General features: G+C 28.5%; 3 protein-coding genes across 4 annotated transcripts; all 3 read right to left on the bottom strand.

Annotated features, from left to right (window-relative positions):
* Nucleotides 1-71: 71 nt before the first annotated feature.
* LOC139098569 (lipopolysaccharide-induced tumor necrosis factor-alpha factor homolog) lies at nucleotides 72-1220 on the bottom strand. The gene is made up of 4 exons (XM_070650792.1): nucleotides 948-1220; nucleotides 504-653; nucleotides 320-355; nucleotides 72-257 (listed from the first exon to the last, which is right to left on the bottom strand). Exons 1-4 carry the CDS (start codon nucleotides 1153-1155, stop codon nucleotides 208-210), a joined length of 444 nt encoding a protein of 147 aa, XP_070506893.1. The 5' UTR covers nucleotides 1156-1220; the 3' UTR covers nucleotides 72-207.
* A 2005-nt stretch (nucleotides 1221-3225) lies between these two features.
* On the bottom strand, nucleotides 3226-6155 carry LOC139098574 (zinc finger C4H2 domain-containing protein-like). Of its 2 annotated transcripts, none has more exons than XM_070650797.1 (5): nucleotides 6020-6155; nucleotides 5758-5929; nucleotides 5511-5689; nucleotides 5112-5441; nucleotides 3226-4347 (listed from the first exon to the last, which is right to left on the bottom strand). In XM_070650797.1, the coding sequence occupies exons 1-5, from the start codon at nucleotides 6076-6078 to the stop codon at nucleotides 4215-4217; spliced, it is 873 nt and encodes a 290-aa protein (XP_070506898.1). In that variant the 5' UTR covers nucleotides 6079-6155; the 3' UTR covers nucleotides 3226-4214. The 2 variants fall into 2 exon arrangements, with proteins under 2 accessions (XP_070506898.1, XP_070506899.1); XM_070650798.1 differs by having other exon boundaries at nucleotides 5136-5441.
* A 1353-nt stretch (nucleotides 6156-7508) lies between these two features.
* On the bottom strand, nucleotides 7509-8859 carry LOC139098571 (lipopolysaccharide-induced tumor necrosis factor-alpha factor homolog). Its single transcript, XM_070650794.1, has 4 exons — nucleotides 8728-8859; nucleotides 8453-8591; nucleotides 8327-8392; nucleotides 7509-8268 (listed from the first exon to the last, which is right to left on the bottom strand). The coding sequence occupies exons 1-4, from the start codon at nucleotides 8753-8755 to the stop codon at nucleotides 8241-8243; spliced, it is 261 nt and encodes an 86-aa protein (XP_070506895.1). The 5' UTR covers nucleotides 8756-8859; the 3' UTR covers nucleotides 7509-8240.
* Nucleotides 8860-12214: the final 3355 nt, after the last annotated feature.

Genomic DNA, 12214 nt, shown 5'->3' with positions numbered 1-12214 from the left:
ATTGGTGAGTCTTAATCCCTGTTTTTGATAAAAAGATAAGATACTTGATAACAAAATGAACAAAAACAGAATTACATTAGGATAATATTAGTGGATATCACTTTTATTTATTTATAAATTTAAAAAAATTTTGACATCAAATTTAAGAATATTCTCGATGAATAAATAGATATGTCTTAAGAATACTGATCACATTAGTTGTCCTTTTTAACCATGATATGTTCCTAGATATGCGTTACATGATGGACAAAGATGATCTGAAAAGATAAAGTAATTTAAATATTAAAGTATTTAAAAATAAGAAAAACCATAAACTTACTAGCATTCTTGCATGAATCGATGGCATAAGGAAGCCCTATAAATTAATTAAAATTTAGTTGATTAGAAAATTTCCAAAATTGTGAAATATCTTCAACCGAAAACTTTGTTATCGATGAATGTTTTGATAAATTGGCGTAGACACAAAACTAGATAATAATTAATACAAACAAAATGTTACTTACAAAAACATGGCCAAATGAGAAGACAAAGAAGACCAGCCATCAAATGAGTTTTTGTCGATGACTCGTAATCAATACGAGTTGTTACCATTTGTCCACAGCTTGGACACGTTATCACTTTGGGATCAGGACCGTATATGGTATTTGCGATTACTATTATTAAGGATTGATGAAAATTAAATTGGAATATTGAATATTTTGCATTTTTGAAGAAGGCAACCTAAATAGTTCTAATAGTCTCTTGGCTTAGTGCCCTTGTGAACACGCTCTTTGCCAGTTAGGGCAATTTAGAATTATCAAAAACTTTAAGTAAAGATGCCTTCATCATTACATATTCTCTCTATTACATTGCACTACATTTACAGAATTTTCTGTAATCACTTAAAGTTCATGTAAGTTTACTTCGGTACTTAAGATTAAATTCATTATTTATTAATAGTTACTAACTTGTGACAACTGGAGCTCCTTGTTGTCCTGGATAGAACTGATGTTGGTGCTGACCTTGAGCTGTAAAGCTTTGATCATAGGCTGGAGGTGGTTGCTGGAATCCAGGTTGAGGTTGGAAGCCATAGCTTTGACCACCTATTTGAGTGGGTTGTGCACTATTACTTTGATTATTTAGTGGCTGATTTGCTTGATTATTTTTTTCCGACATATTTGGTCACGTAATTATTTTCTTCACGTCTATTCTGCGACAATTTTTATATCGAAATGAGAGTGAAAAAACAAGTGTTTTATTTACTTTGTTCTTTATCAACAACATTGCATGTGTGTTGAATTATCTATGAGTATAATGAAATATAAATGAATATTAAAAGTCCCCAAATTACATTCACACATGCAAGCTTGACTTTGTAGTGTGAACCGTTTGCATGCATTTTTATGATATTTGTTTTAATTTGCTCATCGATTTTAAATTTAAAATTAAGAAAAGAATTGAAAAATTGCTAATTTTCAAAAAAGATTTGTCTTGATTTTCTAAAAAAATTCATTTTTAAACTGCTTTTAACCATTATAATCTCAACACCACAGTGTAGATTTGAAAAACTGTTTACGTTATTTCCCTGTTAATTTGTTCATTTGTGATGTCACTAATTTAGTTCTCTGTTTTCAATTCTGCACGTTTTCATTGTTTACGTTAAAAAATAATTTACAATAATTTTTAACAAAATCTTCTTCAATTCATCCTTTTTCTTAAGACAGTAATTGCTAAGAAAATCGTTTCCTGAATGTTTATACCACAAATTGTTTATAAGAAGTAAACGATGACGTTATAATTGATGAGTCTTATTGTATTTTCTTTTCTACTACTCTTTTTTATTACGAAATATATGAAGAAAAGCTCACGCCATATGTACTTTTCTTTTTGAATTTTTAAGGTATTTAGTCAATTTTATTTTTAAGTGAGATCATCATTTGAAGGATGTTGATGGCATATGAAAAATGGACTGATTGACATTGCATACCATTACATACTTTGAACTTATTTCGGCAATCTTGAATGTAATTCTTTTAAAATTTTCAAAGAATTCTTTCAATTCATTTGTTTGGAATGTTTGAATTGATTCAAAAAATTTAAAAATTGATTCAAAAAGTTTTTAAAAAGATTAAAAAACTTTTTAATTATTTTCCATGATTTACTTATGTTAGGTTTATTTCGACATAATCATCTCAAGTACCTCATAAATGATTTAATAATTTTATTAAATTAATGCAATTCATATTGTACGTGAAGTGAATCATTTTCTTTGAATAGGTTTACATTCTTATTGTAACATTAACGAGCAAATGTAATGATGATATTTTTATTTTTAGACTTTTCTATTGTTTTAAACAAGTTTCAAATATGCCTATAAACATAGATAGCTAATTAATAAACAATGAAATTAAAAAAAGATTTAAACACATAAAACATTTTAAGTATTTTTTTGGGTAGGTATAAATTCTGATTAATCTTTTAATAGCTTTTAATTAACAATGTATAAAACATTTAAAAAGCCAATTCGAATAGTCAAATTGTCAAAACTCAAAAATACTAATTTTAAAACAAAAGTGACACATGAAATATTTCTGCACTTATTTTTCACCGTGAAGAAATCACTTGAATATTTGTTATGACATTTTAATGTCTAAATCCGTCTAAACATTTCTTAATTAATTTATTTATCCCTTACTAAATTTCTTGGAATTTATTAAGGGTGATAGACTTACATTAAGATAACAAACGAAACAAATTTATTAAGATTAGTAAGAATTTATAATAAATAAAAGCCCACGAATTAAGGAAACGGGAAATTTTTATGAACATTTAATTTTTTTACGCTGACCATGTGAATCACTTATTTAAATGTGATTTAAACAATTTTAAAAGATAATGGATATTTAAGAAGGAGTTTAATTGCTTATTCGTGAAGAAAGAAAGATTGTCAATGATTATTGAATTCCCAAAAATTATTTTAATTTTGAACAGTTCAGCGAATTCCATTGGATACATCATGTCACCGTATTAATAGAAAGAAACGAAGCTGTCTTGACAGTCGTGCATTGTACCACTTAGGTATGTATTTACAAGTTACAAACTCCAAAAAGTATAGTTTATGCCAAAACCAGTCAACTGTTCAAAACAGTCAGTGTGCAGTAAAAGTCAGTATGAATAGATCCTGAAATAAATTGTCTGCAAAAATAATCAAATAGTTTTCCGTTTATTTAAAGACTCTGATTCAGTTATTAAATTTTTTATTGTTCCTTATTTCTTGTTTACTTAAGTACTCTAATTATTATTCTTGTTATTTTATTACATATTTTATGTGAGATAAATAATCTCATAAGTTAATTGCAATTCTTTGTTTTCAATAGTAAAAATGCATGTCTGCCATGTGGTGTAAATGGAAAATACACAATCATTTAATAAATGCGTTTTAATGATCGCAGATTGAACTTTCAATTCTTAAATTCTCATTTTACGTTCGCACATTTGCTATTTTTGAAATTATTATGTTGATCGTACACAAAAGAACAGTCAAATTGTAAAATTTTGTTCCATCAAGGAGTTTTTATAAGAAAAAGTTTCGTCGATCATATTTTGCATACCTTAATTTTAATAAAAAAGAATTTCTTACATCTTATCTAATTCTATCATTCATTAAAAAATTCCTAAAATTCAAATTTCAAATCATATTTTACAAAACAATATTTATTTTGAAATTTATCAATTTATCATTCAGAAGTCGTAATTCCGAGCGACGAAAATGTATACGTAATTGCAATTAAATTTTATATCTAATAATACTTTAGTTCTCTGTCATGATATTTATTAAATCAAAAAACGACAACTAATTTGGCCATTTAGAGCTTAATCCTTTTTTATAATTAATTGAAAAATGATTTCGACTGTCAACTCAAAATTAAATACTTTTCCAGGATATATTTGGATTTTTAGTCCTTGTATTTTAACTAGAAATTCAAATTCACTGGTGTTGTCATGCTTTATAATGTGAAAAATCCAGATCTCGAAGTCGACTCAGATTTTTAAATGGAAAAGTCGACTCCATGTAAAATTCGAGTTCTGGAAAAATCTTTCTATTGTCTTGAATGATAAAAGATTAATATAATATATCCTAAAAATTTTTGTAAATCACCTTATAAAATAATTAAGTAATAAATACATTTAAAATCCACTTTATTTATGATTTCTGCATATTTGATCCTTATTCCTTAATGTTCCTTCTTTTTTGGCTTCTTTGGATTACGTGATCGACTCTTTGCCTTACACAATGGACAAATTGGTGCATTACGATGAATTTGTTGATGACATGATAGACAACTTTTCATTGGTGGTGGTTGTTGTCTGTAAAAAAGAAATATGATAGTGATTTGAATGAACTATACTGTTATTAACAAGAAATCTCATTTCATGCATGAAATATCAAATTTAATTAGGTATTATAAACAAATGATAAATTGATAAATGAAGCGCATTTATTTTTTGAAGAATTTTTAATTAACACCAAATGGAAGCCACCTGTTTTTAGTTGCCGTATGGTCGCAGAGCCTTCTCCATTAAGTGTCATTCGGGTTGATTTTTCAATTTTTCTCATCATTTGAAATTATTAATTTTGTTCAAAGAATTTTAACCTCGATTGATACACAATATAATGTTATTTTTATGGCAGCCAAACGTACAGTACAGTCAGAATTGAAGGGATTCCGTTTGACAGTGACAGGTCTAAAATGACGAAAAAGAGGCCTTACTGACACCAATAAAGTGTCAAATTTCTGTGCAAAACGTTCAATTTATTTCAGAACTCAAAGCTGAATCAGATTTTGTACAGAAGAGTCAATTCACGTCGAATAGAGTTCATATAAAATTCTTAGTCAAGAAGATTACATTTCGAATATTTCCTCTTATTCTGGACTATTAAAAATATTTTCTTCATTCAACAATTCCCCCTATACAAATCAAGTTCTTTTTCTTCTTCAAGATTTATGACCGAGCAAAACACAATAAGAAACGCAAATCGTAACGAAATAAAAAATGAAAACTGATATGTAAATGGAAATGAAACTAATAAATGCAAAAGAATAATGAAATAATAAAACAAAAGAAAATACCTCAATGAGACATTGAAATCAGACCTGAAAGTTGGATGCATTCCGAGTGATGGTGCTGATTGTTGTATACGATTAACTGGATTTGATATTTCATTCTGTTTATTTGTCATTCCTCTTAAGCCTTGGCCGACTGATGATGGTGGAGCTGGTGGTAGAAATCCGTGTGTTGGGTTCAATGGAGTGATGTGAGGATTATCATTGGGCGGCAAGGGAAGATGAGCAGCATTTGCGGAATTCGATGTAAGTGCTGAAACTGGAGTTGGCCGAGTGAAGCTTGCTGATGGTGTTGTTATTTTATTTGAATAATAGTTTGTGTGTTGTTGGAAGCGCCTGAAAAAATTTAAATATTTGTTTTAAAATTTCTATACATGAACAAACGGGAAACCTTAAAATACTTACTCTGGTGGAATAATTGAACCTTCCTCTTCATGTAATTCAGGCAATTTTTCTAATCCCAAATATTCACGTCTCATTGTATCAATTTCAGTTTTGAGTGGAACATATTCCTCATGAAATCGATTAGCCATGCCTACTGATCTCTGTCTATTTTCTTCTGCTTGTTTGATGACAGTTTCCATCTGTCGTTAAACAATACAAAAAAATTAGATAAATATTTATAAGTGTAAAATCGTTTTTAAATTCTTACGGCATTTATATCGGCATGAATTTGTCGAAGTTCCTCAACATGACTCATTTTTTCTTGCATCAATAATTCTAATTCTCGACGATACTCTCCCAGACATTTTTCTTCGGCATCTGAATTCTCAACTTGATTTACTATTCGTAATTTTAACTTTTCAAGTTGAATTGTCTTCATTCTAGTGATTAGTAGTTTAAAAATTATTATAATTAATATTATGCTGCACAAAGGATGCATTAAATTGCACAAATATTTATAATTTTCTTACCGAATATCTTTCATGATTTCAAGTTTTGCAAAAATTGTCCTTTCTTCAACAGATGTCATTTCAATATTAACAAATTATTATTGATTGTTTTATAAAATGACTTTTTAATAAATTATTTTCACTTTTTCGACTTTTTTAATTCAATTTTTTAATTTTTAAAAAATTTTGTTTTCACTCTGAAAAGATTTACTCACAAGGGGTAGGAATTTACTTTTTTTTCTTATAAAAACACAACACAAATACAAAATGACGGACACATAGAAAAATAATAATTAATTTAATTTATGTGTTTTTTTGATTTATTATTTTTATGTGAGTGTCAAACTTTCTCCTCAACAAAATTAAAATTTTTTATAATTTAATTGAAAATTAATAAACTATTTTTAAAAGATTTTAAATTCTTGAAAAAATTAACGGTTAAATTTATTTTTAATATTTTAAAATTGTGCTTTTATTTCAAATTTTATTTAGTCGTTAAGATTTTTTCTGCCTTTTCACTTGAATCAAATAACGAAAATTATAAATGAAAGTGAAATCTCAGTCAAATGAAACCGTTTATTTTAATTCCTTTTTTGCTTAGAATTACTTTCTATTTCAATTTTCAGAATAATGAAAAATACCTTTGAATTTGAAAAATGCAATTTAATTAACTTTATTTCACTTTTATCTTTATTAAATTAGCAACTTTTGGATTGTGCAGGGCAAATTATTTGACATTATTAAGTGCAAAAGTAGATAAATTGCTCTCGATTTTTAAGAAATTTTATTTCTAAATAATTGAACCGAACAGGCAAAGAGCATGCATTTTGCACATAAAGACCACTTTGGTATTTAAAAGCGACCTCTTCCTGTTAGGGTGATAATTAGCAACAAACATTAAATTTGCACAAACGCTCCCAGTGATTCATAGTATGTAAACATCCCTATAACATTCGTGAAGAACAACACTATCAGATAATTTAATTTTTAATGGCGTTAGAAAAATAACATAGAAAAAGTAATTACGTATATGTATGACCTGACTGTAACTACAATATGAGTCATAACAACAACAATAACATTACTGTAACAAGTGTTTGAATACAATACAAAAACGTACACTAGAGTTTTTCCTTCTACGTCACATCTCTTAATCATCTTAATAGGAATTTTTTTGCTTAATCTGGATTATCACGTGTTAAAGATCTGTAATTTATTGAAAATTATTGAATTTTTTCAGTTATTTCACCATCCGACGATCTTTAACACGTGATAATCTGGAAAAAAAATTATTGAAGATTATTGAATTTTTTTCAAATATTTCACCATCCGACGATCTTTAAAAAAATTCTATAATTTTTTTCCAGTTATTTCACCATCCTACGATCTTTAACGTTCTAATCTTTAAAGTTTAGAATTTAAGAGGGTGGGGGTGTAGGGGTCAACTTAAAAGAATTTTAATTTTTCAACTATTTAAAATATTTTTATTACGATTTAAAATTCATATTCATAATGTTTATATATAATTTGTAATTTTATTAAAATAGTAAGGCATATTCTGTACAGTAAAATACGTTATCAGTAATCAGCTCAAATGCTATTATTGGGTTCCCTTATAACAATTATATGACTTGTTCAATGCTTTTATGGAAATATATGTAACGTGCTTTTCAATATAGTAATTTGTAGCACTACATTATAATAATAAGTAAAAGCAGTGGGTGAATGAACAATTGACATTTTCATTACTTGTATGATTTTATCGATCAATGGATTGACATAAGCATATCAAAGAGGAAGTGTAAAGTTTAGCTGATGATTGATTAAAATTTCCCCAAAAATGTATGAAAAACCTTTAAAATTTAGAGTGAAAAATAAAATTCTCCAGCAAAGAACAATCTCGCCATTCACATCATTTTCTAAGAAAAAGTACTAATTTTTCTCAAGTATATACTTTTTATCTATAAAAACAAACATTTTACTCTGATAGCGATTGTTAATTGCACTTGAAGTGTGAGCTACACTCGCTTATTTAACACTAATATACCGGCAATTATTTAACTTGCTTTATCATTGAAGTACGATGAGTCACTTAATAGAAATAGTCTATTTAATCACCCACCCGGTGCTTTTCAAACTAAATTACAATTTTTTGCAGAACTCGATCAACACTTTCAATACTTCAATTTTTTCGTGATCCTTAAGTCTAATTTGATTAATTAAAATGATGTTACGCAAATCTTTACTTGTATGTTCCTAAATATGCGTTGCTGTAAAATGAAAAAGTGTTAAAAATAGGAAAGTATAGACATATTGCATTTTTCATACCAATTTGGGCAGTAATGATTCGCATTACGGCAACTATCTGTGCAGTATGGAATGCATACGCATGGCCTAAAAATTGAGAAAATTTTAAAATTTTGTATTTCTTAATATCAACAACCACAAACATACCAGCAAATGAAAAGACACAAAATTAAGGCAATTATGTGTGTTTTTCCGGATGCCTCACGTTCTACGCGAGTAGATACTGTTGCGTGACATGATGGGCAAACTAATCGAGTCGAACCAGGACCGACTGAAACTGTTGATTCTATAAAAACAGACGTCAAAAAACAATAATTTTTAATAGATTAGATAAGAAGGCAATTAACAATGAACATTGAAGGAAACGAAGTGTTGAAACTTTAGATATCACACAGTTTTAGAAATTTCACAAAAATACTTACGTTGAATGATGACTGTTGGTTGTTGCATTTTCTTTAATTTAACTTTTGAAAATAAAATTTAAAATAATTTTCTTTTAAGAAATAATTTCTTTTAATAAAGCTACTAAGTACGTTAAGACTCGTTGCACTTGTGTCGAGTGTTGATATCCGAATGAGAATAATTGCGGTTTGCGAGAGTAGATTTTATTGAGAAAATGTGAGCTTAAATAGAAAGAGAAAGAAAATATTATTTTACTTGAAACTGTGTATTTTGGATGTTACAACAATATCTTATCAAACTCACTATACCATTCTTGTAGCAGTTTCAAATTCGTACAAGTCGTTACAGAAATTGTAAAACTAAATCCTTTTTCAAAGCTTTTTTGAAATTTTTTTCAAAGGTAATATCACTTTGTTCGTTCGTTAGTCTGTTCGGTCGGCTCGAACGCGAGATCTCAAAACTAGACATTTAGAGAGCTCTGGTTTGTTTTCAAAATCTCGTTCTATCAAGTTATTGAAAAATCATAAATTAAATTTAAATCAACGCATAAATACTATAATTAAAAGTTTTTCATTTTCAAATACAACAACAACAAAAACAACAACACGTTTTTTCATTGTTTTACAGTGATTTTCAATGTTTGTCGATGTTTTTCAGTGTTTACTGAACAATGTTTGAATTTTTTACCGTTATGAGTTTGAATTATGAAAATCCGTTAAATGATTAAGTTCTTAAATTTGTGGAAGTTTTATATGGATCTTGTTTTAAGATCTGAAAGTTACTTGGATCTTACTGGATCTTGGTTTTTAGGTTTGGAAGTGACCTGAATCTTACTGGATCTTGTGTTTTAGGTCTGGAAGTGAACTGGATCTTACTGGATCTTGTGTTTTAGGTCTGGAAGTGAACTGGATCTTACTGGATCTTGTGTTTTAGGTCTGGAAGTGAACTGGATCTTACTGGATCTTGGTTTTTAGTTCTGGAAGTGACCTGGATCTTACTGGATCTTTGTTTTTAGGTCTGGAAGTGATCTGGATCTTACTAGATCTTGTGTTTTAGTTCTGGAAGTGACCTGGATCTTACCGGATATTGTGTTTTAGTTCTGGAAGTGACCTAGATCCTATCAGATCTTGTTTTGTGGGCCAGGAAGTAAACTGGATCCTACTGGATCTTGTTTTTGAGGTCTGGAAGTGACTTATTAATCAATTACTGATCGCTGGGACAAAAATGCTTAAGTCCCTCGATCAATAACACGAGGACTTTTGTAATTTTTTAAGCTTTTGTGAGTTCACAGTTCCATGAGTTTTGTAAGTAAATATGTAAAGTGAAGCTTAAAGTTGACTAGCATTTTAAATGAAGTTGAATCGACTAAAGTTGATTTTTCTACACAAAATTATTTCGATTTCTAGCTCTGGTAAAAATTTCTCAAAATCTCAAAACTTTTTCCTGTTCCTGAAAAATCATAAATTAAATTTAGGTAACAACAAAAATTTGCTGGTATCAAAAGTTTTGATTTTATTTCAAATTTACAATATAAAGTCTTTTGAATCTACTAAGTTATTCCAAAATTATTTTTGAAGGGGTTTTTGAAAAAATATTCTGAATCCAGCAGAGGTCATCAATCAGTCTTAACTGGCTTTCTTCTAATTTATGAACAATTAGAATTCATTGAATGATTTTCGCAACAGTATGGTGATGGAGAGTTATTTGCACAGCAGTATGGACTAATTGATCCATTTTCACAACAGTATGGGCTAGCTGAGCCATTCTCACAGCAATAGGGTGGGATACCTCCATTTTCACATCCTAGTATATATGAATATTTGAATTAATATTGTTATATTTTAGTGATTGAGTATTAAGCATAACTAACCTTGACGTTTAACTCTTTCATAATTGCCGTTGATTGCTTCAGATTTGACCATGCAGCTCACTATGGGCCCAAAATGGCAAAGGTTGTCAAAAATTCAGGTTATGTGTGGATGTTATAGTGCCTGAAGGGTAGTGTACGGGAAAAAAAATTTTTGTCCAAAACTCAAGCTATGTGCCTGACTCCAGATATGGCCAAAAACGATTTTTGGTACCTGCCATTATAAAAATTGTTGGCGTGCTTCAATACATGAACAATTTTTTTCAAACTTTTTATTTATTAGATATATATAGATAAATTACAAAATAGCAACACATTTTCATAATTTAGGTTCCACTGTATATCCAAAAAAGTTAAAAATATGTCAAAATGCGATTTTTTTAACATTTCATGCTCTCATGCAGCTATTGCACTATGATAAAAATGTATATGCATTTGATAGAACCTATTTTATACCTAAAAAATACCCATAGATTGTAATTCTAATTACAAAATACAAAAAGCATAAAAATAACTTTAAAGCCAAAAAATTTTCGGTTTTTTGTGATTTTTTGACCTTTAACCTCATTTTTTCCCTATAAATTAAGTTCAAAGTTTCAGGTGAACATTGATTATTATAGGACTAGTATTGTACTATTATTATGTGAAAAAAAATTTCAATATGACCCTCAGCTCATTTTTTGGGGGTCCAAAGGTATGCCCCCCTCAAAATGGGGGTCTCTCAAAACTCAATGTTATTTTTCTTAACTGATGTTTGAGAAATAATTTAAAAACACTTTTGTAACACATCTCAATAAATTTTAAGCAGTTCTAAACTGTTCTGAACAATCGGCTCATGTAAGCCAGTTCATAGATTTGTAAGTTTTTGAGTTTTAGACATATTTTCAATGAGGTTTTTGACTCCAATGGCAATACATATATAAATTGTTTATTTTTTCATAAAGTACTAACAATATCCTATCCAACAATATATAAAATGTTATACATAAGGTCAATTCAGTCAAAAAAATTAGAAAAAAATGTTCAAAATTTTATGTTTTTTTAACATTCACTCATGCTTACAAATGCATATGAATTGAATCTAAGCTTTGCAGACACAGAGTAGCATTAAGGTAATAAAAGGAAAATCAAAGTTCAAAAATAGCTTAATTTAAGAAAGGACAAAGTCCAATTTACCATATTTTGACTTCCTTTACTCAGTGCAGGGAGACCCAAATTTTATTTTTTGAAATATTTCTATATCTCTATACTAAAACAAATAGAAAATGTACATAAAAATCATTTTCTCTACATCAGTTAGAACAAATTTTTCCATCGAAAAAACCTTAAAATAGCTGTTTTTTGAATAAATTTGTTCATTCGACTTACAATTAGCAACGAAAATATTTTGTGAATATTTTCTATAAGTTATAGTATAGATCTATAGGAAATATTTCAAAAAATAAAATTAGGATGCTCCCTGCACTGAGTATGGGAAGTCAAAATATGGTAAGTTGGACTTTGTCCTTTTTTACAATAAGCTATTTTTGAACTTTGATTTCCTTTTTATTGCCTTAATACTACTCTAATGTCTACAAAAATACCAAATTCAATTCATATACTTAAGATTAGCCAGCATTTATAAGCATAAATGTAGGGGC

The sequence above is a fragment of the Chironomus tepperi genome, unplaced genomic scaffold (assembly GCF_022539635.2).
Source record: "Chironomus tepperi strain 1889 unplaced genomic scaffold, CSIRO-AGI_Ctep_v1 contig_448, whole genome shotgun sequence".
In the NCBI taxonomy this organism is placed as follows: domain Eukaryota; kingdom Metazoa; phylum Arthropoda; class Insecta; order Diptera; family Chironomidae; genus Chironomus; species Chironomus tepperi.
The sequence above is the reverse complement of the archived record's forward strand: the minus strand, read 5'-3'. Positions and strand labels throughout refer to the sequence as shown.

Excerpts from the sequence above, each read along its gene's own strand:
- LOC139098574 (XM_070650797.1), bottom strand. The coding sequence starts at position 6,078 with ATGACATCTGTTGAAGAAAGGACAATTTTTGCAAAACTTGAAATCATG. Across the intron at positions 5,930-6,019 it reads GAAATCATGAAAGATATTCG|AATGAAGACAATTCAACTTG; the intron begins GTAAGAAAATTA and ends ACTAATCACTAG. Across the intron at positions 5,690-5,757 it reads TTCATGCCGATATAAATGCC|ATGGAAACTGTCATCAAACA; the intron begins GTAAGAATTTAA and ends GTTTAACGACAG.
- LOC139098569 (XM_070650792.1), bottom strand. The coding sequence starts at position 1,155 with ATGTCGGAAAAAAATAATCAAGCAAATCAGCCACTAAATAATCAAAGT. Across the intron at positions 654-947 it reads AGGAGCTCCAGTTGTCACAA|TAATCGCAAATACCATATAC; the intron begins GTTAGTAACTAT and ends CCTTAATAATAG. Across the intron at positions 258-319 it reads CGATTCATGCAAGAATGCTA|ATCATCTTTGTCCATCATGT; the intron begins GTAAGTTTATGG and ends TTATCTTTTCAG.
- LOC139098571 (XM_070650794.1), bottom strand. The coding sequence starts at position 8,755 with ATGCAACAACCAACAGTCATCATTCAAC. Across the intron at positions 8,393-8,452 it reads TTGTGTCTTTTCATTTGCTG|GCCATGCGTATGCATTCCAT; the intron begins GTATGTTTGTGG and ends CTCAATTTTTAG. Across the intron at positions 8,269-8,326 it reads AATCATTACTGCCCAAATTG|CAACGCATATTTAGGAACAT; the intron begins GTATGAAAAATG and ends TTCATTTTACAG.